At 72.0% G+C, this 26,745-nt stretch overlaps 1 protein-coding gene across 6 annotated transcripts; it reads left to right on the top strand.

Moving 5' to 3' along the window:
• The first annotated feature begins 21 nt into the window (after positions 1–21).
• JAG2 (jagged canonical Notch ligand 2) lies at positions 22–26,598 on the top strand. Of its 6 annotated transcripts, none has more exons than XM_036238182.1 (26): positions 22–3,300; positions 4,658–5,008; positions 11,750–11,807; positions 13,034–13,285; positions 13,367–13,427; positions 16,392–16,522; positions 16,997–17,116; positions 17,281–17,391; positions 17,619–17,732; positions 17,885–17,998; positions 18,109–18,155; positions 18,267–18,437; positions 19,186–19,378; positions 19,468–19,611; positions 19,683–19,796; positions 19,965–20,078; positions 20,469–20,582; positions 20,742–20,858; positions 21,267–21,294; positions 21,372–21,457; positions 21,873–21,986; positions 22,092–22,207; positions 22,652–22,900; positions 23,437–23,568; positions 25,143–25,299; positions 25,396–26,598. In XM_036238182.1, the coding sequence occupies exons 1-26, from the start codon at positions 3,106–3,108 to the stop codon at positions 25,866–25,868; spliced, it is 3,876 nt and encodes a 1,291-aa protein (XP_036094075.1). In that variant the 5' UTR covers positions 22–3,105; the 3' UTR covers positions 25,869–26,598. The 6 variants fall into 6 exon arrangements, with proteins under 6 accessions (XP_036094075.1, XP_036094076.1, XP_036094074.1 ...); XM_036238183.1 differs by having other exon boundaries at positions 17,278–17,391; positions 19,228–19,378; XM_036238181.1 differs by having other exon boundaries at positions 17,278–17,391.
• Positions 26,599–26,745: the final 147 nt, after the last annotated feature.

Genomic DNA, 26,745 nt, shown 5'->3' with positions numbered 1-26,745 from the left:
CAGCTCTACCTCTGGGGCAGGAGCCGTGGGGACAGGCTTGACCAAGCAGCACTCGCGGAGGGCAGCGCGGTGGCCTGGGGATGGGGCCACGGGGCTGCAGGCCACAGAGAGCTAGGGCCACGGGGTGGTGCGGAGCCAGCCCCTGTCAGGAAGACAGGGCTGCAGGCTGCACCTTCGGGAGGGCACATGCTCCCTGCTCCCTGCGAAGCAGGTCCCCCATCGGGGGGTGGAGGCTGCTACAGCCGCCCGCCCAGCCGGGCGCCCGCGAGGGATGGGCAGGCTGGAGCCCCCCGCGGGGACTGTGCGTTGGTCACCATGCCACGGGCGTCTGTCAGGTGGGGCCTCAACCTGACCCTCTCTGGCCCTTCCCCAGAGCCCCCCAAACCCTCCGGTCAGTCCCTTAGGGCATGGGTTGGGGGCAGCCTGGGTCATGGCCCCTGACCCCGCGAGGACCAGGGACGCAGGGTGGCCAGGGGCTTTTCTGTGAACTCGGCTTCGTGCTCGGTGCCCCAGTGCCCCCCAGGACTGGGCCCTGGGCTGCAGTGAAGGCTCCTGGCGGGACCCCACTGTCGGCTGGGGCGCCCTGTGAGCGCCGAGGTCCGCCTTCTTGCTGACCCAGGCGGGTGGGCAGGTGCTTTCCGTGAGCACAATGGGGGGACACCCAGTCCCTCTCTCCTGCCTGCCCGCCGGGGCTGCTGATGGCTGAGTCCAGCCAGAGCGGCCGGGTGCAGACAGCCTCCGGGGCTGGCACTCAACGCCGCCCCAGGAAGCTGTGCCTAAGCAGCACCACCTATATGCAAATGCCGGCTGTGACCCAGGTGGGGCCTCTTGAGAGCGCAGCCAGGTGAGTGCCACACTACTAGGGGCCCTTGGCCATGTGGTGTGTGGGGGTGGGAGCCGGCGGGCTGGGCTGCGGTGGGCTCCGGGGCAGCCTGGGTGTGCTCAGCCAGGACCAGGCCCGGGGCAGCTCTGTCCAGCCAGCTGCCCCGCCTGCCTGCCGCCCTTGCAGCCTGCCTAATGCCCCGCCCAGAGCCCCGCTGGCCCTCTGGCTGGCCTGGCGGGGCTGGGGGCTCCTGACTGGTGGGGGGGGCAGGGCCCCTGGACCTGGGAGCACGCCAGCCCCTCACTCTGCTCTGTGGCCCACGGGGCAGGTCAGCAGGCGTGCTGCTCAGCCTAATGGAGCTGGCATCGATTTCCCGGCGCTGGGTGGGGGGTGGGGGGGCTGTAACCGGAAACTCCCCTCCCTGGCCGCTATATTTAGCATCCAGAACACGGGCGAGCGGAAGCGCAGCTCGCGCCTGAGCCCAGCCGGCTCCCTCCGAACGCCGGGCAGCCTGCGCCCCAGCCCGGTCCTGAAGCCTCTGGCCAGGCTGAGGGGCCCCCGACCCAGCAGCACCGTGTCCAGCACAAGCTGAGCACCCGCCTCAGAGCATGCGCAGGGGGCTCAGCGTGAGAGTGCCCAGGCTTGGCGGGTGGAACCCGGGGACTTAGGAGCGTTGTGGCCCTAGAGCAGTGATGGGGGCTTTCCTGGCAGAGGCAGGGCAGCCTGGCCCCCGCTGGGTCTTGGCCGCCCCCCCCCAGGCTGCAGCAGTTCCTGCAGGGGGCGCCCCAGCAGCCTCCAGCGCCCAGCCCTCGTCTGAAGTGTCCACCTTCCTGACTTGTATCTCTCCTGGGCACAGGGCTGAGTGTGGCTCCGAGGAGGCAGGAGGGGCCAGGGGACAGTGAGGGGGGGAGACCTGTCCCCTGCAGAGTGGCACCCTAGGCAGGGAGGCAGGAAGCCTGCCCTGCAGGCGAGTGTGCTGGCTCTGCCGACCCCTAGTGCTGCACCCGGGTCCCGCTGCCAGGGCTGGGGAGGCAGATGGGCCAGGGCAGGGCAGGCCCCAGGGAGGCTGCGTCCCCTCACAGGCTGGGGAGCTGGGGTGAGGTCCCCCACTGGTGCCTCCCGCAGACAGAGAGCTCCGAGCGCAGCAGCCTCTGGCCGCGGGGGCACAGCAAGCCCTGTGGTCAGCCGAGGCCCTGTCCTGCCACCGCTGGCCAGCGAGCAGGAAGCTTCGGAGGTGGATGAGGGAGGGGGCCCCGGGGGGCTGTTCTCTGGCGCTGGAATCCCCGAGCCGGAGCCCCTCCACGTCCAGCCCCCATCACGCCCTACCGCCGCTGTGGCCTCCCCCAGCCCTGCCCGGGAGCCATGGATCTTCGTGAGTGTCATGGGTGTGGAGGCCAGCCCAGCCCAGCTCCTTTCTGTGACTTCCAGTGGCCTCAGCAGGAAGACGCACCGGGGAGACACAGCTCAGCCTGGTGCTCACCACCCCCCACCTCACCTGTGCCCCCAGCCCCCTGCCTCGGCCACCGTGTCCCCAGGCACCCCAGGCTCAGACCTCTAGCAAGGGCTGACGCCAGCTGCTCACCTGGCCAGCCAACGCCCGCCCCCTGCCTCACCAGACCCCTCCCCACCACCGCGTCCTCGCGGTTTGCCGCTCTGTGTTCTTTGTCTGAATTCTGCGTCCAGTCTTGACCAGGACAGGCAGCGGCTGTCTGCCTTGTTCCCTGTGTGGCTGAGCATGGGGCAGAGGCGCCCAGGGTCTCCTGGGTAGTGGGGCAGTGGCATGGGCAGGATGGGCAGGGAGGGATCCCGGGCCCTTTGGAGCTGTGGAGGGGTCCTCTTCCCTCCTGGGGCCTCGTGGACCTGCCCCAGGCCGGAGCCGAGAGGAAGACCTCTGCAGTGCCCCCTCACACCACCCAGGGGGAAAGGCGGGCTCTGGGCTCGGCACACAGGCCCTTGCTCAGCAGGGTCTCTGTGTGGTGCCCGGCCCTGTCCTGTCCTGGCCTGGCCTACCGGGGGGGTCTAAGGGACAGGTGAACCTTTGAAACGAGCAGAGCCAGGCCCAGCCCGTCAGGGGCCCCCAGCTGCTCCTGAGGCCCGGACCCCAGAGAGGCTGCTCAGCAGAGTGGGGCGGTGACACTGTGGGTGGCTCTTATTCCCCAGGCTTTGGGCCCTTGGGCAGCATATCTGAGTGACAGGACAGTGCCTGTGCTGGAGTTCCTTCTGCCACGCCCCCAGCCCCTGAACCAGGCCACCTTCAGTGCTCTTCCTCCAGGAAGCCTTCCATGCGAAGCCCGCCTGTCACAGCAGTGACCAGCTCCAGGCAGGGGCCTGCGCTCCCAACTCCCAGCACCCAGCCCAGGATGCGGGCAGATTTGCTGGAGGAGACAACATGGCCCAGTTGTGCGGGCTGCTCGGGGACTCTACCGGTCAAAGCAGTCACCAGATCAGCTCTGGGAGGGCTGCTTGCCACAGGGGAGGTGAGGCTGGAGACAGGGGACCTGTGGCATTGGCTCCTTAGAGGTGGGGCAACAAGGTGGGACTGAGGGGCCCCACTCGCCACTGGGACGGCAGGAAAGCCTCTCTGGGCGACCCTCACTTCGTCCTTTTTGGAGTGTGGCAACCGCCTTTAGTGCCCTCGCCCACGCCCAGGCCAAGCTTCAGCAATCTTTGAGGGGATGGCCTGGTGACCCCTGCGCCAGGGCGGAGCTGGGCACACAGCCTGCGCCCAGGAACATTTGTTGCCTGGCTGCCCGACCCGAGAGCGGATGGCGGGCAGGGCACGGGCGTCGGCAGGGAGCAGCGCCCCCTGCGGCCGGCGCGCAGGCGGTGGGAACGGCGTGGAGAGGGACCCTCCGCTGGGAAAGGGGCGCGCAGTAGGTTGGGCCGGGCTCCGGTCCTAGGCCGCGCCCGCCCCGCATGGGGGCCGAGCGCTGATTTGTGCAGAAGGCGGCATCTCTCCTTGGGGACCGCGAGGAGCGCGGCGGCGGCGCACTGATGGGAGGGGACCACGGCGGTGACCTCAGGGGGCGCCCCACCCCCTGGCTTCTGACACCCGGCGGGGCTCGGGTGAGGAAAGGCCGCTTTGCGGCGCCAGCTCCCGCTCGCTGGGATCGGCAGAGGCGTCACGGAGCCCCCGCGGCCCCGGCGCTCCGGGAAGCGCGCGCCCGGCCGGGCGCTGGCAGGAGGCGCCCTCCGCCGCCTTTAAAGCCCGGGCGCCCCCGGCCCCCCCCAGCCCCACCCCGCGGCGCGGCCCCGCCCCCTCATGCATATGCAGGTGCGCGGGTGACGAATGGGCGAGCGAGCTGTCAGTCTCGGCCCGAACTTGTTGGCTGTGGGGGCCGGGAGCGCGGGCGCGCAGAGCCGAGGCCGGGACCCGCCGCCACCGCCGCCACCGCCGGGAGGGAGCCGGGCCGGAGCGCAGCCGCCTGCGAGCCCGAGCCCGCCGCCCCTGCGCGCCCGCCGCCGCCCAAGCCCGCGCGGCGCCGCCTCGACCCCGCCCGCCGCCGCTGCCACTGCCGCCACCGCCGCTGCCGCTGCCGGCGCTCGGAGGGCGCGCGGGCGCTGGGAGGCCGGGCCGGGCGCGCAGGGGCGGCGGCAGCGGGGTCGAGGCGGCGATGCGGGCGCGGGGCCGGGGGCGCCTGCCCCGGCGGCTGCTGCTGCTGTTGGCGCTGTGCGTGCAGGTGAGCGAGGGGCGCGGACGGGGCGCACCGGGCCGTCCCTCGGGGCCGGGCGGCACCGCCTGTGCGCGCCGCGGCGGGGGCTGTGGGGGCGGGGCGCTCGGCCCGCCGACCCCGGCCCGCGCCTCCCTGCGCTCTCTCTCTGCCTTATTTTTAGGCGGCGCGGCCCATGGGCTATTTCGAGCTGCGGCTGAGCGCGCTGCGGAACGTGAACGGGGAGCTGCTGAACGGCGCCTGCTGTGACGGCGACGGCCGGACGACGCGCGCTGGGGGCTGCGGCCACGACGAGTGCGACACGTACGTGCGCGTGTGCCTCAAGGAGTACCAGGCCAAGGTGACGCCCACGGGGCCCTGCAGCTACGGCCACGGCGCCACGCCCGTGCTGGGGGGCAACTCCTTCTACCTGCCGCCGGCGGGCGCCGCGGGGGACCGGGCGCGGGCACGGGCCCGGGCTGGCGGCGATCAGGACCCGGGCCTCGTCGTCATCCCCTTCCAGTTCGCCTGGCCGGTACGTGCGCCCCCACCCCGCGCCCCAGCCCTCCCCTCCCTCGGCGCCCCGGCCCCCGCCCTGCCTGCAGCCCCTCGGCACCTGCGGCCCGCGCCCTGCGTGCGGCCGCGCGCACCTACACGGGGCCGGAACGGCAGGGGGCGCCGCGCCGGGCAGACCCCCGGCGCGTGCTCCGTGGGACCGGGTCCGCACCCCGCCACGTGGGCGCGCGGGGATCGCGGCGGGGGCGGGGGCGGGATGGCAGCGGCCCGCGTGCGCGGCGGCTCGCGGCGTGTGCCTGCGTCGCCCTGCGCGTGTCTGCCCGGGTGGGGAGGCGCGGCGCGGCGCCCCGAGCCCAGGCAGGCCGCGGAGGCATGTGCGGCGCGCGTGCTAGGGCTGGTATGGGGCAGGCCTCAGCGGAGCCTCCTCGGGCCGCAAGCCAGCCTGCGCCCGCCCTGCCGTTTCCTGGATGCCCGGGGGTGAGGCGGGGGTGGGGGCGACTCGGGCGGGCGGGATGGGGGGGCCGGGCTCAGGAGGGCTTAATGCGTGTGTGTTGGCTGCAGCCGGCGCTGCTGGCCCAGGGCCCCCCAGGGAAGGAGATGGGCCCTGGTGCTGTGACTGGTGGCACTGTCTGCATTTGGGTTTTTGGGTGTGTTTTCCTTTGGGAGAGGTTTGTGGGGTGGTCAGTCAGGCAGGAGCCCTGGACCTGGGGCTGCCGGGAGGGATGTGGGCTGCCCCGGCCGTGGTGGGCGAGGGCTGGGGTTGGCGAGAGCGTAGGCCGCAGGCCCGGGTGCCCGGCGCCTGATGCAGCTGTTTTCTGAAACAGCCTGGCACCCGGCAGTGTATGCGCTGCGGGCCGGAGGCTGGGCGAGGGGGGTTCCCATGTGCAGAGTCAGAGCAGCTGGGAGGCCCTGGGGGAGGGCCTGTAAATGGGGGTAGCTGGAGGGGGGTGCCAGGTGTGCCGGGGGTGCCTGACCCAACTGAAAACATCTGGCCGAGCCAGCCAGCGCCTGGCTCTGGGGCGAAGGCCAGGCGGGGTATGGTGGGGCCAGCGGGACCTGCCCTGTGGGGGTCTCGACCTCCACCCCGCCTCTCGGTCCTGTGCTGGCGCCTACTCCCAAGCGTGGGCCAGGCAACCTCGCCTGGTGCCCCGCCCTCACCCCTTCTGACCTCCTGCCCTGGTTTGGGAGGCCGGCCGCAGGCCCTCTGGCCGTCGTGCGGCCCTTGCAAGCCTGATTGGCCCCTGGGGTCTCCCCTGGCCCCAAGGCTTCACAGGGGGCGTGTTTCTGAGATGGAAAGGCCAGAGGGCCTGGGGCAGTTCCGATCAGCCGCCTTCGCCCCCTCAGCCGGGAGCAGGCAGGTCTGAGCAGGGCCGCAGCCCGTCTGCGCTTGGGCGCGCGCCAGGCCCGCTCCACATCGCTACCTGAGGATGTGTTTTCTGCTCGAGTTGGCAGCACTGGCATGGGGGCAGGGAGGCCTTGGAGGAATGTGGCGGGCCAACGCGTGTCCCTTGTGGCTCGTGGCCCCACGGGCCGGCCCGAGGTGGGCCAGGACGGGCCGGGGCTCTCCTCCCTGGGAGCCTGGGCTCCGGGCCCTGGGCCTCCTGCGGCACCTCGTTCCCTCTGGTGCCCCGGCGGGTGCAGCGGGTGGGGCCCGGGGCCGTGGGGCAGCGTACGCTGGGGGGCCACGGGGCCTCGCCTGAGGCAAGTCCAGCTCCATACCAAGAGTTAGGGTGCATTTGGAACTTGGGGCACCCGGTGGTTTTAATTTGTCCTGCCTGGAGAAAGCAAGGACTGTGCCCAGACTCCCTGGGGACTGAGGAGTGGCTGGGCCCCGCCTCAGGCCTTCGGCCTGGAGGGTGCTGGGCTCCTGCCCAGGGCCAGCTGGGACTCGGGCTCCATGGGGCCGGGGGCACAAGGGGGGCCTGGGAGCGGAAGGAGGGCCCCCACGGCGGGGTACGGGGAGCTGCCTCTCCTTGCCGGGCCCCTGGAGGCAAGCGAACTGGTAGCTGGTCTGGGCGCTGCACACCCCACGCCTCGGGTGACCCTGGGTCAGCCCTCAACCCCCCACCCCAGCCCCTGCCCGTGCCCCCGGCAGGTTGGGTGGCCCTTGCACCCTGCCATGGTCACCTGGGCCTGCGTCTGTGCCGTCTACAACTGTGGACCCGGTTCCTGGCGGGGGGTGGGGGGTGGGGGTGGGAAAGCTGCTTCTCTCCTGGCCCCACCTCACAGATGCCCCTGCCTCTTACGGCCCTCCCAGTGGGTCAGCGGCTGCCTCGACCCGGAGCCTGGCCCTGAGTTGGCGGGGCTGAGGCCGCGTCCGGTCGTGTGTGCGTGTGTGTGCACGAGCTCTCTGGGGGTGGTAGGTGGCTGCTAGAGGGTTTGGAGGGGCCTGGTGGGGGGTGGGCTCGGAGGAGCTGGCTGGTGGACGCACGTGTGGCAGCCAGGGCCCCGGCCAGCTGGAGGCGACGCCTTCCTGCCTGCAAGCCGCTGTGCAGGCCCCTCGTGGTGGGCGGTGGGCGTTAGCTGAGGCCGGAAGCGCTCCCGCACACGCAGGCTGCCCTGGGCTGACCCCGGTGCCGCCCGTGCAGCCAGCCTGAGGTCCCGTGGCCGGCTCTCCCACCTGCGAGACGGCACGAAGCCGTGGTCTCCTGCAGGCAGCCCCCAGCCCCCAGCCCCAGCCCCGTGCCGGCCTGCCAGGCCCCTCCCATCCCCACTGTCTGCCCAGCAGAGGGCCAGAGTCCCTGGGAGCTCTAGATGCTCAGGGATGTGGGGGGCATTTTGGTCAGTCAGGGCCATTCCTACCCCAGTTGGGGGGTCGGGTGGGAATTGGGTAGAGGGCCTGGGCCCCAGCGCACCCGACAACCACGGGGCCTTGGCGACTGCGTAAGCCCCCTGCGAGGGTGCCAGGCCGAAGTCCGTGGGCGCCTGTGCCACCCCAGTGGTGGGAAGCACCCCCCTCCCTGTGCCCCCGGCCCCCCACCTCAGGAGCCGGGAACTGGCAGAGCCCTGCCCCCGCTCAGGGCTTCCTCTGCGTGCTAGCCCCCTCCGTTCCCCTACAGCTTGCCAGTGGGGCCTGATGTCCTGCTTGAGTGAGGGTCAGCCTGGCCAAAGCGGGGACCTGGGAGGGTTGGGGAGTGGTGGGGAGTGGGCTGGGGCTTTGTCCTTGGAGCTGGAGGAGGAGTGGGGGCTGGGCTGCCACTCACAGGGATGAAGGCCCTGAGGGTTGGAGGCAGGGGCTTCACGGGAAGGGATGTGGCTCTCGGGGACTGGCCCAGGGTGCTCTGTGGTGTCTGGGTGGGAGCCCAGGCTAGGCCAACGAGGGGCTTTTCGGGGCAGCCAGGTCGGGGTCTCAGCTAGAGGTGGTGGCGGGGAGATAAGCATCTCCGATTCCCAGGTCTGAGCCGCAGTTCCCATCCCCAGGCCCCCGGCAGCTGGGTCCCCTCTTCAGACTTGAGGTGAACAGGGGCTCCACCTCTCAAATCTCAGGTAAATAGGGGTCCCCATCTCTCAGACCCCCGGTGAGCGGGGAGCCCACCCCCCAATGCCCAATGAGCCAGGTGTCCATCCCTAAGGTCCCAGGTGTGCCAGGTGTGACTGTGGTCAGCGCGACCTGGGCTTTGCGGCAATATCACCAGGTCCATGTGAGGAGGTGCTCAGAGCCCCTGGGCTGCTGGCCAGTGTCACAGCCAGGGGCTTGAGCCTGCGGGGGAGGGGGTGCACGCCCCGGCAGGCCGCCCCCGTCTGTCTCTGTTGTGGAGCGTGGGCATCTGGGTTCCTGTGTGGGGTACGCCTGTGGTCCATTCATCCTGCTGTGGCCCCGGGGCCCAGTGCCTTGGGGGGAGGCCGCCCCTTCCCCTCTCCTTCCGGTGACAATGGTGGCAGAGGCCTGGGCCTCTCCAAAGCTCGGGTTTCAGGAAATGTATCTGTGCTCAGAGCTCCTGGCACTGACAGACACCAAGCCCCGCTCCGTGGGGGGCCGGGAGGCTGCTGTGGGCGCCGTGGGGAGGAAGCCAGGCTGGAGCACAGGCCTGGGGCGCCCGGGCCATGGGGTGCCCTGTGCCACTTCCGTGTCTTTGGGCTGCCGCCCTGTCACCCCCGTCCGAGGGTCGGTTGAAGGGTTTGGACCTGGGGGGGGGGCCGGGGCCAGGGCGGAGGCAGTCCCCGGCAGGGCCGGCGTCTGCCAGCGCAGTGCCGGTGGGTGAGGGCGAGGGCAGGGAGGGGTGCGGCTCAGCCTTCAGGGCCTGGGTGGGCCGCCCAAGGCCTGCGGGAGGGACCCGGCTTCCTCTGCCAGCTTGCTAGGTAACCCCCCCAGCACCCACCCCCCTGCCAGGCACCCACTCCAGCCTATCCCTGGGACCTCGGTCCCTCCTGGGCCCCGCCCAGGCCCGCCGGCCCTGGCCCTCCTGCTCTGCCGGCCTGTGGCCCGGGAGGCAGGAAGCTCAGGGATGACAGGCTGCCGGTTGCTCAGGGGAAGCCGAGTCCTGGAGGCCCGCCCGGGGGCGGCGAGGCAGCCGGGGCCCAGCACCGAGGGAGGCTCAGGTTCTCCCTGGGTGACTTCCTGCCGTCCAGGTGTGGGGAGCCCAGCTGGCGGGCGGGCGGGTGCACGCCCCTGCGGGAGTAGGTAACCGGAGCCCTGGGCTCGGCGAAGGTGGCGGTAATCCTACCTGAGCTGCCGGCGTGGGGTTTCCTGGGAGCCCGGAGCCCAGGTGTGGGGAGGCGGCCCGGGCCTGGGCTCCCGCCCTGCTGGGGGACTTGACCCGCGGTGGTGGCCGCAGGCCCACCCTGGCGCGTGTCCGGCGCTCAGCTGGTCGCCAACTCCCGGCTCCTGTCTCTGCCCACCTTACCGGCCTCACTCAGACCCCCGGCAGCCGCTCCCTTTGCCGGGCGCCAGAACTGGCCCCACAGCCCGAGCGAAGCCTCCGTGCTGCCCCACCCCGGGTCCCCACGTGCAGTCCTGCTGGGTGCCGCCCTGGCTCTCCACAGCCCCAGCCACGCCCCTGGGAGGCGCCCCGACCCCGCGTGGCCCAGCAGCCAGAGCCCCCGGCTCATCCGTCTGCCACGGCAGAGTCGCGGGCCCGGCGACGGCCATGCCTGGTGCAGGCTCGACGAGCGAGTGAATGAATGAACCAACACATGGACACAACGAGCGGAGCCGGGAGGGGACCTGGGGGTCCAGCTGTCCCCGCGTGCGGGGACCCCGGGGGCGGCATTCCTGGCGGGGGGTTGCGGTGGGCGTGTGGGGTGGCTGTGAGGCATGCAGGAGCTGTGGGGACCCCCAAGAGGGCTGTGCGTGGGGGAGATGTGGACGGAGCCCCGGGGGCACTTGGGCTCCCATGGACAAGGGTGCAGAGGCCCCAGCGGCTGCAGGTGGACCTTGGAGGATGGGCAGCCTGGCCGAGCGCCCACCAGCCGGGCGGAGGGCGGTGGCCGGTGCAGGGCATAGTCTCAGGCAGACGCAGGAGGTGGGACTGAGAGCCTGGTGACAGCCCCGCGGCAGGCGGGGAGGGCTCCCCAGCTCCAGCCTGTGCTCCTGGGTGGCTGTGGGCCTCAGGGTGGTGGCTGGTGGGTGCAAGGTTCTCCGTGTCATCTGGGTGTTTTGGAGGCAGGTGCTGGTGGAGACTGGGCTCAGGGTGGCTGTGTGGGAGGGAGAACAAGTGTCCCGTCGGGAAGGCAGGAAGAGAAGGGTCCCCACGGGCCAGGCTGCCGTGTCAGAGGCCGTGGGTGTGGCCGGGTGTGGCTGGCAGCCCATAGGTGGGTCAGAGCGCTGGGAGGGGCAGGGCGCTGGGGCAAGCCCAGGGAGGGGGCGCGGGGCACCAACTCGGGTGATGGGGAGGTCGGGGCGAGGCCCCCCGCAAAGAAGCACTGGGGTTCCTTGGCGCGGCCAGACAGCAGGGGCTGAAGTTGGGACGCCTGAGTGCTGGGAGGAGTCTGGCCGTGCAGTGCGTGGTCCCTCGGGCAGGACCCGCGGGCAGGACCCTCGGGCAGGACCCTCGGGCAGGACCCTCGGGCAGGTCCCTCGGGCAGGACCCTCGGGCAGGAAGCTGGCAGGCTGTGGCCTGGAGGTGGCCCTGCCCTGGGGCCCGCAGCCCTGGGGCAGCCGGGGTCCGGGGAGGGGGCGAGCAGCTGGAAGCTGGGGCACAGGGGTCGAGTTGCATGGACAGGGCCCCGGGCAGGGAGGGGGCAGGGAGGCAGGCTCGCCCATCCCAGGCGCGTGTGTGCCTGTGAGTGACGGGCTGCGTGCCAGCTCCATACACCCCCACGGCGGAAGGTCTTGGGGTCACTCAGTGGCACGACCGTCACGGCCAGGGGTCAAGGGCCCGGTGGCCCTGGAGCAGGGGAGGGAGTGGCCGAGGCCGCACCGGGCGCCCCTGGGCCTGTCCCCGCGCGTGCACCGGGGCCCTCGCCGCCCTCCTTGCTGCCGGGTAAGGGGTGCGCTGGTCGTTGCGGTTTTCTGTGTGCCCGCCAGGGCCTGGGGGAGCCCCGGGCACTCTCCTTGCGGGCCTTGCTGACTTGAGCCGGTCGGGCTGTCCAGGCGTGGGCCGCTGGCCACGGGAGCCAGCACCCTCAGCCCTCTGAGGCTTGGCGACCAGGGGCAGCCCCGCTCTGGGGGCGGGTCGTCTTGGGGTCTGCTGAGAGGTGGCCAGCCGCTGTCTGCAGAGCCGAGGGCTTGGGGGCGGGGCACTGGCGGCAGGTGGGCTGCACCTGCGCGGTGGCGGCGGGCGGGGCCGCGGGCGCCTGACGGCCCCTCCTGTGTCCGCAGCGCTCCTTCACCCTCATCGTGGAGGCCTGGGACTGGGACAACGGCACCACCCCGGACGGTGAGTGCGCCCGGCCCGCGGGGCCCCCTCGGGGCGCGGGGAGCCGCGGCGGGGCCCCCTCGGGGCGCGGGGAGGCCGCCCGGCCCGGCCCAGAGACGCGCCGCCGCGAGGGGCCTTGCCTCTGCCCGCCCCGTGCCAGGACAGCGCCTCCGTCCCGAGGGTCTCGCGTGCTGGGCCGTTCCCGCCCGGGCTGCTGGGAAGCTCGGCTGCGTTCGCGATGAGCGCAGCCGTGCTGACCGCCCCGCCCTCGGCCTCGCCTGCATTCTGGTGGGCGTGCTCGTTTGGGGCCACCTGGGTGGCGTAGTGGAGGAGGGCGCCCCTGAGTTCTCCCCGGTTCTTGACCCCCTCTCTGCCTGCCTGTCCTGGGACGTGGGGCTCAGTGGCCCTCTCCACTTTGCCGGCTGGCGGGCCGATCCGTGCCTGGGGCTCCGCGGGGCACGTGCTGGTAGAGCAGACAGGTTTTCTGGGCAGCACGTGCAGAGGCCCCGAGGCCGGCATGACCCTGGCGTGTTCGGGGAGCCGTGTGGGGCTGCATGGCCGGGGCAGTGGTGAGGTCAGCGAGGCCAAGGTCAGGCCAGGGAGGCTTTGAGCCCCGGGTCCCGCAGGAGATGATGCTGGGGACAGTGGCCGGGCTGGGAGTGGCAGTAGGGGACTGGGAGGGCAAGGGGACGGGCCCCCCGCGTCTGGCTTGGAAAAACCCAGAGAGGGTGACAGTGCGAGGCCCCCGGGCAGGGCTGGGCTCAGTGGGCGGGCGCAGGGCCTTGTGGGGGATGGCCAGAGGGCCGGGAGCTCTGCTCGGGGCAGCGGAGGTGGGGCGCACGGAGCTCTGGCTGTTTACTGGGGACGATCCCAGCCGAGCGAAGCGCAGGGGATGGCCTCGCGGCCCCCACTGGCTGCTCAGCCCTGCTCGCCCCGTGGCTTGACCGGAGGGGAGGCCCAGCTGCCGGGTCACTGGGCCGGCGTGTGCCTCGGGGGTGGAGAGCAGGCGGGCTTCAAGAGCGGCCAGGGGCGGGGTGCCCGCTACATGCGTGACCCAGGGAGGGCGGGTCCGGACTAGGAGGCGGGGAGGACAGCTGAGCGGCGTCCTGCGGGCGGGGGGTGGACACGTGCCCGCGGGGGCCCTGGTGTGGGAGCCGGGCCGGAGCGGGGTGCCCCCAGCTCCCCGCTGGGCCCGCCCCGCCGCCCGGGCTGGCCTCCCCGCGGGCTGACTCTGCCGCCTCCCCAAGAGGAGCTGCTGATCGAGCGGGTGTCGCACGCGGGCATGGTGAACCCCGAGGACCGCTGGAAGAGCCTGCACTTCAGCGGCCACGTGGCGCAGCTGGAGCTGCAGTTCCGCGTGCGCTGCGCCGAGAACTACTACAGCCCCGCCTGCAACAAGTTCTGCCGGCCCCGCAACGACTTCTTCGGCCACTACAGCTGCGACCAGTACGGCAACAAGGCCTGCATGGACGGCTGGATGGGCAGGGAGTGCAAGGAAGGTGTGTGGCCGCGCGGGGCCGGGCGGGGGCGAGTGGCCCCGCGCGGCCGGCCGCAGCGACCTCTGCTCCACTCTGTTGCAGCTGTGTGCAAACAAGGCTGCAACCTGCTCCACGGGGGCTGCGCCGTGCCCGGCGAGTGCAGGTGAGTGCCGACCCTCCGTGCCCTGGCGTCCCGTGCCGACGCCTCCCTCAGCAGAGGCCGGCCAAGTACCCGCCATGCTGGGGCGCCGTGCTGGACGCCGGGGACACAGGCCCTGCTCCGTGCAGCTCATGATGCATGCGGCGACACCTGTGGCCTCAGAGCCTGGGCCGCTCCCAGTGGCCATAGCCCCACAAGGACATTGGGGCAAGGAGCCAGGAAGGTGTCCAGGGCCACTTCACGTAACGGGGCCAGGGGCAGAGCCCAGAGGCTGAGAGCCACAGCACGGGAGGAGCGGGTGCACGGGGCATCAGGGCTTGTGCTCCCGGGCAGGGGATGGAGAGGCTGGTGAGTGGGGTGCGGGACCCAGCAGGGGAGAGGGGCCGCCGGAGAGTTCAGAGCTGGCGAGGCGGGCCGGACGGGCCAGGACAGCTGCCATGGGGAAGAGGCAGGCGGGCCGGGCTGTGGGGGGCGGGCAGGGTGGAGGAGGGCAGGTCAGGGTTGGAGGGGGACGTGTTCCCTGCCCCCTGCCAGGGGTGTGTGGGCACGGCCGGCCCGAGACACTGGGGCTCCTGTGGCATTCAGGCGGGGTTCAGAGCCCCAGGTCGGAGGCAGATGGAGAGAAGAGGCCAAAGGACCGGCCTCCAGGGCCCCGTGGTGGAGGCTGCGGAGGAGAGCAGGCGCCATCCGAGGTCCCGGATCGGGCGGGTCGGGCCGGGATGGAGCAGGGACGTGCAGCTGGACGGGGGGCAGGGCTTCCTTGCTGGGCGCAGCAGGCACACACAGCGGGGTCCGTGAGGTCGGCTGGGGACGTGGGGCCAGGGCCCCGTGGGTGCTCTTGGCCCTGGGGGTGGGGCTGCGAGTCAGCAGAGGAGTGAGCGGCTGGGGGTGAGAGGTGCCCTCTGCCCTGGCTTGGGGTCTCACTGACCTCGGGACCCCCGAAGGGTGGGTTTCCTTCCACACGCACGTTTCAGACGAGGACGCTGGTGCGGAGACGTGAGAGGCCTTCCCCAGGGTCACGGGGATGAGTCGGACCAGGAAGGGGGCAGCGACCCCTGTGCTTGTGCAGTGGCTTTGGCCCGTTGGGGTGAGGCGCGGGCAGGCTGCTCGGGGAGGCGGCAGGGGCTTCGCCCACCAGCCGCTCACCCTGGCGGGTTTCAGCCAAGTCCAGTGGGCCCCAAGGGCTGGCGACACAGCAGGGTGACAGGGTGCCTGGTGAGGCCTGGTCCGGGGCGGGCGCGTGCCTTGGGGGCCGGCACCCCCAGGAGCTGTATTCTGGAGGGAGGGTGAGTGTGGGGCTGGTCGCGCCAGGGCAGGGGGCCCGCGCTCTGCTTGCGAGGTGAGCACAGGGAGCGGTCAGCAGGCCGGGTCTCCGCCCCGCACACCAGGCTGGGCGGCGCGTGCCGTGCCCACCTCCGTGGCTGCCCGTGGCCCTGGGGGGCGGGTCTCTGCCCCTCTCCCCGTGGGCGTGGGTTTGCAGGAAACTGGGAGGCGGGACTCTTGGGGACAGAGGCCTGCGGGCCGCCCAGGGGTAGGTGCGCCCCCGCCACCCTCTCAGGGGCCTGTGGGTGAGGCCCAGCTGCTCCCGTGGCTCAGGGCTCGGGTTTCAGGGCAGGACAGCCCCACAGGATGCTGCCGAGATGGCCCTGCCTTCCGGCCGCCTCCTCCCGGCTTCTGGGCTTCTGGGGCTGGGGCAGCTGGGAGGCGGGGGCTGGCGGGGGCTGCCCCACCCAAGGCCGGGAGCACGCACTTGGGACCACTCTGGCCACCCGAGGCGCCAGGGCCCTGCCCGAGCCTGGTCTCCCACAGCACCGGGGGGAGGGTCCAGCGGTGAGGCACAGCCCACACTGGCACAGACCCCCCCCCGCATGGGGGCTGGACGGCGGAGCCCCTTCTCAGCCTCAGTCTCCCCAGCCTGTCCCAGCTGAGCCGCCAGCGTCCTCGGCGATGGCGTGGGGCCTGGGCGGCCCAGGAAGGGCTGCGGCTCCCTCCTCTACCGAAATGAGTTCACGTGGCGGGTGCGTGTCATTCCTCCCCCTAGGAAGGGGGCTCCTGGGGTCCTGCTCAGCACCCGAAGGGCAGCCCCCGGGCCTCAGGGTGTCTGCCCAAGGATGGCGGGTGTCCCCCCGATGGCGGTGTCTCCCAATCAGCCCTGGGAGGGCGCCCGGCCTCTGTCCACTGTGAGGTGCCTGGGGCAGCCACAGCCCAGGATGGGGCCTGAGCGATGGCCTCGGGAGCCTTTTCCGCCCTGGCCGCGGGCCCCTCCTCCTGAATGGCTTCCCCAGGGGATGCTGGCCCACAGCATGGGGGCGTGGCCTTGGAGCCAAGAGGTCTCTTAAGGCCACTTGCCAGGGAGCAAGTGACTTCCTGGGTCAGGTAGCATCCTGAGTCTGGCCTCTCACAGGGCTGCCTGGGTGCAGCCCGTGGCCCTCGGTGCCCTGTGAGATGGGCCCTTGGTGGGGCTTTGTTGGGACAGAGGTTACCACTCGTGGTTTCAGTGACGTCTCGAGCCGTGCCCAAGGTCACACGGCCAGGGCTGGGCCAGGAGCCCTCGGCGACGTGCTGCCGGCCTGCTCCAACCGGATGCCACCGGCCCCCGGCGGCACCGGGCACGTTCAGCTGGCACTCCTTCCCGGGGTCCCGCAGGGCCTCCCTTTCCCGGCGCCTGCTCTTGGGGCCCTGCTTGGAGCTACATCCCAAAATAGCTCAGGGAGAAGTGACTGGACAGCTGCGGCCCACTGTCCTCAGCGGCCGGCCGGGAAGCGCCTGCGGCCGTGCGGGCCGGCGGGCGCGCCAGCTGCAACCCCACCTGGCCCGAGGCCTGCTCCTGTTGAAAGGCCTAGGCTGCCAGCCCTGGGGGTGGCCCGCGTGACCCTGCGCCTGCGTCCCCATGCCGCCCTGGCAGCGGCCACTGCTCCCGGGGTGCCCCCTCACACCCCGGGCCCCACAGCCGTTGGCCTTCCCCAGGTGCAGCTACGGCTGGCAGGGCAGGTTCTGCGACGAGTGCGTCCCGTACCCGGGCTGCGTGCACGGCAGCTGCGTGGAGCCCTGGCAGTGCAACTGCGAGGTCAACTGGGGCGGCCTGCTGTGCAACAAAGGTAGCGGGGGCGGTGGGGCGGGCGGCGGGGCGGGCGGTGGGGCTGCCGAGGCCCAGCCGTCCTGGGGGAGGCGGGCGGCGGGGTGGGCGGCGGGGCGGGCGGCGGGGCGGCCGAGGCCCACACGTCCTGGGGGAGGCGGGCAGCGGGGCGGGCGGCGGGGCGGCCGAGGCCCACACGTCCTGGGGGAGGTGGGAGGCGGGCGGCGGGGCGGGCAGCGGGGCGGCCGAGGCCCATACGTCCTGGGGGAGGCGGGAGGTGGGCGGCGGGGCGGGCGGCAGGGTGGGCGGCGGGGCGGCCGAGACTCAGCTGTCCTGGGGAGGCGGGCGGCGGGGCGGCCGAGGCCCACACGTTCTGGGGGAGGCGGGCGGCGGGGCGGCCGAGGCCCACACGTCCTGGGGGAGGTGGGCGGCGGGGCGGGCGGCGGGGCAGGCGGCGGGGCGGGGCCGTGCCCTGAGCACGCGCCCTTGCCCCCAGACCTGAACTACTGTGGCAGCCACCACCCCTGCACCAACGGGGGCACGTGCATCAACGCCGAGCCCGACCAGTACCACTGCGCGTGCCCGGCCGGCTACGCGGGCAAGAACTGCGAGCGCGGTACGTCGGGCGGCCAGCGGCCGCGGCCCGGCCCCCTCCCTCGCCTCTGCCCTGGGCGCTCCTCACCCCGCCTGTGGCCTTGGGGGCGTGGGGGGCAGGGCCGGTGCGGGTGGGGGCCGGCCTCCACGCGCCCCCACCACCGCCTCTGCTTGCCACCGCAGCAGAGCATGCCTGCGCCTCCAACCCCTGCGCCAACGGCGGCTCCTGCCACGAGGTGGCCTCTGGCTTCGAGTGCCACTGCCCGTCTGGTTGGAGTGGGCTCACCTGTGCCCTGGGTGAGCGCCCACTTCAGCATGTTGGGGGGGGGCCAGTGCAGGGTCTGGTGGGTGGGTGGCGGGACCGCCCTGGGGGTGGGGTGCAGCGGTCAAGTCCCCACTTGCGGCTGTGGAGCCAGTGTCCAGGAGAGGGCTGACAGGAGGACCCGGGCATGCGGCCCCCCGTCCCCAGGCAGGCCCCGCACGTCCCCGCCCACCCACTCCGTGCCTCTCCTTCTGCTCTGCAGACATCGACGAGTGCGCCTCCAACCCCTGTGCGGCGGGGGGCACCTGCGTGGACCGGGTGGACGGCTTCGAGTGCATCTGCCCTGAGCAGTGGGTGGGGGCCACCTGCCAGCTGGGTAAGGGCCCCGCGGAGCCCGGGTGAGCATGGTCTGCGCGCTGTGCATGCCGCCGCCGCCGCTGCTGCTGCTGCTGCTGCTCTGGGCTGCGGGCGCCAGGCACGGGGCAGGTGGGGCCTGGGCCCCACCGCTCCCCCTTGTCTCGTTCACAGACGCCAATGAGTGTGAAGGGGAGCCGTGCCTTAATGCTTTTTCTTGCAAAAACCTGATTGGTGGCTATTACTGTGATTGCGTCCCGGGCTGGAAGGGCGTCAACTGCCACATCAGTCAGTATGGGTGGCAGGCGGAGGCGGCAGGCGGGGGCGGCAGGCGGAGGCGGCAGGCGGGGGGGCGGGGAGGCTGCGGACCTGCCCGTGACTCGGCCCCTGTCCCCCAGACGTCAACGACTGTCCCGGGCAGTGTCAGCACGGTGGCACGTGCAAGGTAAGGTGTGGCCTGCCCTCTGTCCCTTCCCACCGTGGGAAGGGCACGGGGCTAGGGCTGCCCACTGGGGGTCATTTCGAGAGGCCCACCTGCCGCCCGCCCACCCCTTAGGACCTGGTTCATGGCTACCAGTGCGTCTGCCCGAGGGGCTTTGGGGGCCGGCACTGCGAGCTGCAGCTGGACGAGTGCGCCAGCAGCCCCTGCCGCGGCGGCCTCTGCGAGGACCTGGTGGACGGCTTCCGCTGCCACTGCCCGCGCGGCTTCTCCGGGCCGCTCTGCGAGGTCGGTGTGCGCCGCGCCCGGGCAACCCGAGTCACCGGGGGGACTGCAGTGGGGGGGCAACCCCAAGAGTGTCTCAGGCTCAGCCCGAAGCCCAGGTGCTGGCTGCACAGAGGGTGGGGGGAGGGGGAAGGGGCCCTGTGTGCGATGAGCAGCCTATCAGGTCAGCCGGCCGCACAGGGGCTCTGTCTACCCAACCCCGACTGCAGAGCACGTGGCCTTGGCAGGGAGGAGCATGGGGCGGCCTGATGGGGGGCCCTGGATGGGGGTCAGGCTGCACATGCCATGCGTGGGTCTCAGGGAGTTGGGGTGCCTCGAGGGGTTCACACTCGCCTCCCTCTGACGGCCCCGGCCTTTGCCGGCAGGGCAGTGGGGCCGCAGCGGCTGGCGGGGCGGGCTCCTGGCCAGCAGGCGTCCTGGGCCCGTGGTAGCGGTCCCTGCTGGGCGGTGGTGCATCCTGGGAGGACCCACGGCCCGGGCTCAGGGCGGCCGTGATGTTGGGGAAAAGGGTCAGGAGCCGCCTTCCTGCCAGCAGGAGGGGCGAGGGCCGGATGCCGCCTGCGGAGGCAGAGGAAGCCGGCTGTGGCGCGGCGCGGCGGCGGGAGGGGCGGTGGCCCCCAGGTGTTTCCGCCCGGCTGACCAGCCCAGACCGTCTCGGGCGGGATGTCCTTCAGGCTCCGGCCCAGAGGCCCCGGTGTCCAGGCTGACAGCGCCCGGTCCCCAGGGTTTTCTTGACTGGCTCTTCTCCCAGGCCCTCCGGGTGGGCTGGGCCTCACGGACGCCCCCACCACAGGTGGACACTGACTTCTGCGAGCCGAACCCCTGCCAGCACGGGGCCCGCTGCTACAGCCTGGACGGCGACTACTACTGCGCCTGCCCAGACGACGTGGGCGGCAAGAACTGCTCGGTGCCCCGGGAGCCGTGCCCCGGCGGGGCCTGCGGAGGTGGGTGGGCGCCGCGGGCCTGCGGCGGTGGGCGTGTGGGCCGGGCCTGCGGAGGCGGGGGCCGGGCTGACCCCTCCCCGATTCTGCAGTGATCGACGGCTGCGGGTTGCAGGCGGGACTCTGGCCGGACGGCAGGATGCCCTGCGGCCCCCACGGACACTGTGTCAGCCAGCCCGGGGGCAACTTCTCGTGTGTCTGTGACAGCGGCTTCACTGGCACCTACTGCCACGAGAGTGAGTGGCCGTGGGCGGGGCGGGGCAGGGCGGGGCCCGCGGCGGGACCTGCTCACGCCTGCCCCCCACAGACGTGGACGACTGCCTGGGCCAGCCCTGCCACAACGGCGGCACCTGCATCGACGAGGTGGACGCCTTCCGCTGCTTCTGCCCCAGCGGCTGGGAGGGCGAGCTCTGTGACACCAGTGAGTGGCCCCGCCGGCCGCCCGCCGTCCCCGTGGCCGCGCCTCTGTGAGCTGGGTGTGGGCATCGCCCGCGTCCTCAGGCCTGGTCCCGGCCGGCTGCCCGGCCTCCTCTCCCGGACCCGCCCCGAGTGCCGCTGACCCGCTGCTGACCGGCGTCCTCGCCCCCAGATCCCAACGACTGCCTCCCTGACCCCTGCCACAGCCGCGGCCGCTGCCACGACCTGGTCAACGACTTCTACTGCGTGTGCGACGACGGCTGGAAGGGCAAGACCTGCCACTCGCGTGAGTGGAGTGCGGCCGGCCCCGCCGCTGGCTGCCGCTGCACCCCGCCTGCGCCCCGCCCGCCCCGCCTGCACCCCGCCTGCACCCCGCCTGCACCCCGCCTGCACCCCGCCTGCGCCCCGCCCGCCCCGCCTGCACCCCACCTGCACCCCGCCCGCCCCGCCTGCACCCCGCCTGCACCCCGCCTGCGCCCCGCCCGCCCCGCCTGCACCCCGCCTGCGCCCCGCTCGCCCCACTGCTGACTGCCGCTGCACCCCACCTGCGCCCCGCCCGCCCCGCCCGCACCCCGCCCGCACCCCGCCCGAGTGGGCTGCCCACCCACACCCCGCCCGCGCCCCGCCCGTGCCCTGCCCGAGGCGGCCTGGCCGCTCAGCCACCTGTGTCCCGCAGGCGAGTCCCAGTGTGACGCCAACACCTGCAGCAATGGCGGCACCTGCTACGACCAAGGCGACACCTTCCTCTGCGCCTGCCTCCCCGGCTGGAAGGGCAGCACCTGCAGCATTGGTGAGGGGGACTGGCGGCCGCGGCCCAGGGCAGTCTGCTCCCCCAGACGTGCGGGCCCCGCTGCTGGCCCATGCCTCTGGAGGGTTGGGACGCGGTGCGGGTCCACCGCCTGCCTAGTGCCCCATGAGCAGGCCCCTTCCTCCTCCGTGCCCCTCACAGCCCAGAACAGCAGCTGCCTGCCCAATCCCTGTGTGAACGGCGGCACGTGCGTGGGCAGCGGGGACTCCTTCTCCTGCCTCTGCCGCGATGGCTGGGAGGGCCGCACCTGCACGCACAGTGAGCTCGGCGGGGCGCGGATGCGGGAGGGGATGTGAGCGGCGGGGAGGCCTGACCTGCACCCTTCACATCTGTCCAGCAAAGCACAGTCACACCCCAGGGCCTGCCCTGCTGCCTCCGACCCCCTCCCCTGGCTCTGCAGCCTCATCCCCTCCCCAGGCACCCTGGTCCTCCCTGCCAGCAGGTGCCCGCCCCCTGCCCCAACCGAAGGCATCCCCAGGACCGGCCCCTCCGGGGCTCCTCCTCCTGCAGCCACCCCTGCCCGCCTTGGCCCCGCAGCGTGGTCGTGGTGGGCTGGTGTGGCCAGGGCAGGTCTGCCTGCCCCACGTGTCCGGGCGCCCACAGCGAGCATGGGGGCGCCTGCTGGCAGAGGTCGTGCTGACCTCTTGTCTCTCACCTCAAACGCAGATACCAACGACTGCAGCCCTCTGCCTTGGTGAGTGGCGGCGGCGGGGGCCGGCGGGCCGGGAGCTGGAGCCCCGGGCCCCCTGACACGCGCCCTGTCCCCTGCAGCTACAACGGCGGCGTCTGCATCGATGGCGTCAACTGGTTCCGCTGCGCGTGTGCACCCGGCTTCGCCGGCCCCGACTGCCGCATCAGTGAGGCCCGGGGCGGCCGGGCGGGCAGGGCGCTAGGTCCCCAGCTCTGGGGGCTCCTCCCAGCCCTGCTGTCGGGCCAGGGGTCACGAGGGCTCATGCACCCTGAAGGACGGTGTGGACGTGACCACTTCTGGCCTTGTCCAAGCCTCAGTTTCTCCCCCTGTCTGTGCCCTGCTGACCACCCATGTTCGCCCCTGCCCGGCGGACGGCGCTGCCCCTAAGGCCGCAGGCCGAAGTGTTTGTTCCCCAGAGGCCTCTGCTCATCGTGTCATAGGAAGGGTCAGAAGAGGGTGCTGAGCCTGAGGCCGGTGACAGCGCCAGTGCCAGGCCCAGCTCAGAGACCCCACAGGGCAAGCCGAGCCCCGAGCTGGCCTGGGGACGGCTGCTCCAGCTGACACGGCCCCTGTCTCTGCAGACATCGACGAGTGCCAGTCGGCACCCTGTGCCTACGGGGCCACGTGCGTGGATGAGATCAACGGCTACCGCTGCAGCTGCCCACCGGGCCGGGCTGGCCCCCGGTGCCAGGACGGTAGGTGGGGAGCACCGTGCCAGGGGGCTGTGCAGGCGGGACGAGGGCCAGGCTGGGCCTCCAGGCCGTGGCGCCCACCGCTGAGCCCGCCCCCCGTCCCCACAGTGATCGTGTTCGGGAGGCCCTGCTGGTCACAGGGCCTGCCCTTCCCGCACGGGAGCTCCTGGGTGGAGGACTGTAACAGCTGCCGCTGCCTGGATGGCCACCGGGACTGCAGCAAGGTGCCAGGGGTCCCCACCCAAGAGGCCCCCACAAGCAGCCTGCCCTGCCTGGGTCTGAAGCCCTGGTGCCCCTGTCCGTGACCCCAAGGCTTATGCTGTGGGACCTGGGAGCTGGTGCTGGCAGGGACTAGGCCAGGGAAGGGGGCTCTGGCACAGCTAGGCTCCCTGCCTTGTTGTGCAGTTGGGGAAACTGAGGCTTGACCCTGCTCAGGCTCCAGGAGCCCTGGGCCTGTGAGCCACTGGCCCTGCCCTCCCTCGGGACCGCCTTGCTATGGCCTGGCCCTTTCCAGAGGGAGCTAGGGTCAGCCCGGGGCCCAGGGCGGTGGGCTGGCCGTGGCCCTAGACGTGCCGACCTGACCGTCTGTCTTCTGCCCGGTGCCCGCACGTGTCCGGGGTCCTCCTGCGCGTGGCCCGTGTCCCTCCCTGCGTGTGTGCCTGACCCAGGTGTGGTGTGGGTGGAAGCCCTGCCTGCTGACTGGCCGGCCGGACAGCCCGAGCGCCCAGTGCCCAGCAGGGCAGTGGTGCCAGGAGAAGGCCCCGGGCCAGTGCCTGCAGCCGCCATGTGCAGCCTGGGGCGAGTGCGGCTCCGCGGGCCCCCCGCTGCCCAGCACATCCTGCCTGCCGAGCTCCGGCCACCTGGACCGCAACTGTGCCCGCCTAACTCTGCACTTCGACCGCGCCCAGGTGCCCCAGGTAAGCCGCCTGGCGGCCGGCACCCACGTGCCCGCACGGGGCCGAGGCACCCGCTGTCTGCCACCCACCACGCCGACTGCAGCTCAGCCCCGTGCAGTTGGGGAAGCTGTGGCTGGTCACCTGGCCAGGGGTCGGACGCGAGGGCCACTGAGCCCTGTGTGCCCTGTGGGGCAGCAGCCGAGGCTGGGAGGGGGCTTTGGCCAAGGTGTCTGTCCAGTCGTCCCAGGGGCCTGGGTGTCTTCCTTGGGGGGGGGGGGGTCGTGAGGCTCTGTGGGCAGGGCTGTGGTGGGAGTCCTGGAGGATGGGGTCGGGGGTGCCCCACCTTGCCCACCCCACTCCCTGGGCCTGCGGTGGAGCTGCTTCCTGGGTGGGGGGCACTGGGGTGGCAGTGTGCGTCCTGGGTAGGAACTGGCTCCTGACAGGACCCCCGCATCCCTGCTCTGTGTCCCCAGATGGGCTGTAAGGTGTCCTGCCACGTTCTTCGGGGCCAGTGGGGGTGAGCGGGCCCTGCTCACATGCTGCCTCTCTCTGTCCAGGGCACCACGGTGGGGGCCATCTGCTCGGGGATTCGTGCCCTGCCAGCCACGAGGATGGTGGCCCGAGACCGCCTGCTCGTGCTGCTCTGTGACCGGCCGTCCTCGGGGGCCAGCGCTGTGGAGGTGGCCATGGTGAGTGCTGGGGGCAGCGCGGCTGCCTTCGCTCGGCTGCCGCTCTGGGTTCTGCTCCGTGTGTGGCGCTGCAGGGTGCTGGGCACGTTGGCCCAGCCAGGCCGGTCCCTGGGTGGCCCATGGACGCAGGGTCCACCCCCGCTGCGATCGCGTGGGGCCGGCTGGAGCACCTCCCACGTCCTCATGGAGGCTGGCAGAGCCTGGACGGGGGCCTGGGTGGGGTGGGGGTCAGCCACGGCCAGGAATCCAGGGACAGCAGTTCAATGGGTGGGTGCGTGCCAGTGGAAGGCTGGGCCCTGCACTGGGCAGCAGCTGGGGCAGCAGGGGCTGGAGGGACCAGGAGGGAGCTGTGGACAGGAGGGGCTTGGGCACGAGGGAGAGGGTCCACAGCGCTCCACGCGGCTGGCTTCTCAAGGAACGTGGGCCCAGGGGGTCTAGTGTGGGGTCACCCGTCCCGTCTGCTGAGATGAAGCAAAGGGGGCAGGCTGGCGGGGGCCAAGACCTGTCTGCAGGTAAGGCGGGGGCTGGGCTCCATGTGGCGTGGGGGGGCTGGGCTCCACGTGGCATGGGGGGCGGGGATGGGCTCCACGTGGCATGGAGTGGGGGGGGGGCACCAGGCCAGCCACCCACAGGACCGGCGCAGGCTCTGGTTGGAGGGTCTCTGCGGCCACGTGGGCACAATGTCGACAGGGACCCTGGACTTGGAACGTGCCCCTTCTCGCATCTGGCGCCTGGAGCCGTGGAGGTTGGGACTCTGGGCGGGGCTCCCTGGAGTGACGGGAGGCCCCCAGACGACAGCAGGAGATGGGGCACGGACGCAGCACCCCGAGAGGGAAGGACAGTGACCAGGGTCTGGGGTGGACAGCGAGGAGGTGTAGCTGGAGGGTCCTGGGCAGGCAGACGTCAGGGCATGAGAACACCCCAGGACTGGGGGCTGCGGGCTGGGGCTGCGACGACCGGGGGTCCTTCCATCGGGCGCTCCCGGGACCTGGACTGGGGATGCCGGGGCCGACTCTAAGGGCTGGGCTGGGCTGGGGTGCCAGGCGCCTAGGCCAGGGGCCTGCTTGACCGGACAGGGCGGGCAGGGATGTAGGTGGCGAAGCCCCAAGTGCAGCCTCGTCCTCGCCCGGCCCCCTGCCCTGCAGGTTCTATGTTCCCCTGTGTCTGCAGCAGGAGGGGAGCCTAGGGGCTCAGGTCGTCTCTGGGGTGTCCGGTTCCATTATGGGCACCTGCCTGGGCCCTCGGCTGGGCAGTGCTCTCGGGGCCGGGGTAGGCGTCAGCTGTGAGCTGGTAACCACAGGGCAAGGCTGTGGCTAGGGTGTGGGGGGTGGGAGAGGTGGAGCCAGGTCCTCAGGGCGCGGGCTGTGCGGGTAGAGGCCGGGCTTGACGTTCCTGCCCCAGATGCCAGCCGTCAGTGGGGAGGGCAAGTCAAGCTCCCCTCATCTGTCTGAACTGGCCAGTGGGGGCCGCACCTCAAGCAGGCCGCGTCTTTGTGCGCAGCTGGATGGGGCCTCGCTGTCCCCTGCTGCCCGGCAGGGGGCGGGCACACGCCTGAGCCCTGTCCTCTGCCACAGTCCTTCAGCCCCGCGTGGGACCCGCCGGACAGCAGCCTGATCCAGAGCGCTGCCCACGCCATCGTGGCCGCCATCACCCAGCGGGGTAACAGCTCGCTGCTGTTGGCCGTCACCGAGGTCAAGGTGGAGACAGCGGTCGTGGGAGGCTCATCCGCAGGTAAGCGGGGGTGGGCGCGGGGCGGGGCAGGGGCGGGGTGGAGCCGGGCCACAAACACCGCAACCCCCCGCCCCCCCCCCCCCCCCGCCCGCCCAGGCCTGCTGGTGCCCGTGCTGTGTGGCGTGTTCAGCGTGCTGTGCGTGGCCTGCATGGCCGTGTGCGTCTGGTGGACCCGCAAGCGCAGGAAAGAGCGGGAGCGGAGCCGGCCGCCGCGCGAGGAGGCCGCCAACAACCAGTGGGCCCCGCTCAACCCCATCCGCAACCCCATCGGGCGGCCCGGCGGCCGCAAGGACACGCTGTGCCCCTGCAAGAACTTCACGCCGCCGCCGCGCAGGGCGGGCGAGGCGCTGCCGGGGCCCGCAGCCCCCGGGGGCGGCGCGGACGACGACGCCGCGGCCCCCAGCAGCGGGGACGAGGACTCCCTGGAGGTGGAGAAGTTCCTCGCGCACAAACTCACCAAAGAGCCCGGCGGCTCGCCCGCGAGGCCGGCCCGCTGGGCCGCGGGCCCCAAAGTGGACAACCGTGCGGTCAGGAGCGCCGGCGAGGCGCGCCACGCCGGCCAGGAGTAGCCGGCACCCCGCCCGGCCGTAGGAGGCGCAGGCCGTGTGCATAGTTTCTTTATTTTGTGTAAAAAAACCCACCAAAAACCAAAAACAAATGTTTATTTTCTACGTTTCTTGGACCTTGTGTAAATTATTCGCCAGCCGCCCGGCGGAATGCCGTGCGCGTCCTCGCGGAGTCGCCGTGCCCGCAGCGTGTGCGCGCGCCGGGCGGCCGGGCGGCCGGGCGAGCAGGCGGCGCGCGTTCCCGCCGTCGGGTCCGCGGTGGTGCGCTGTTTACAGAACCTTCCTTTCTATTCCTCACGCGGGGTCCACAGTGGCTCCAGGCCAAGGAGCTGGTAGGCCCCGTGGCCCGCGGCGCTGATGGGAACGTGGCTGCCGGTGGCGCCCGAGGCCCTGGGCCCGCGGGGCCCAGGGGTGGGGGGGGGGAGGAGCCCCTCCCGTCACTCCCGCTGGGGACACGCGCTCCAGCGGCCTCTCAACTGTGGTTTCAGAAGTGCCCTTCCTGACTGCTCTGCTCTCCCCCGGGGCGGTGGCAGTGCTGACGCTGGTGACAAGTGCCTTCACACAGATTCTCCCCTCGCAACTGTCAACGTGTGCCGTGGGCACCAGGCCACTGCCCACCCGCTGGCCCCGGCCCCCCCCCCCCTCGTGAAAGTGCATTTTTGTAAATGTGTACATATTAAATGAATCACTCTGTATATTTGATTTAATAACTTAAACATTTTGGACTCCCTTGTTTTTTGGATCCCGTTCTTTTGTTATTTGCAGGCGGAGCAGGGACGGGTTCTCCACCGTAGAGAGGCTGGGCTGTGGGCTGCACAGTGGCCATGAGGTGACATGGTCCTGCTGACCCCAGGGCCTCCATGGGCAGCCTCGATCGCGG

The sequence above is a fragment of the Rousettus aegyptiacus genome, unplaced genomic scaffold (assembly GCF_014176215.1).
Source record: "Rousettus aegyptiacus isolate mRouAeg1 unplaced genomic scaffold, mRouAeg1.p scaffold_m13_p_21, whole genome shotgun sequence".
Taxonomy (NCBI): Eukaryota; Metazoa; Chordata; class Mammalia; order Chiroptera; family Pteropodidae; genus Rousettus; species Rousettus aegyptiacus.
This window is presented reverse-complemented; position numbering and strand designations above follow the sequence as displayed.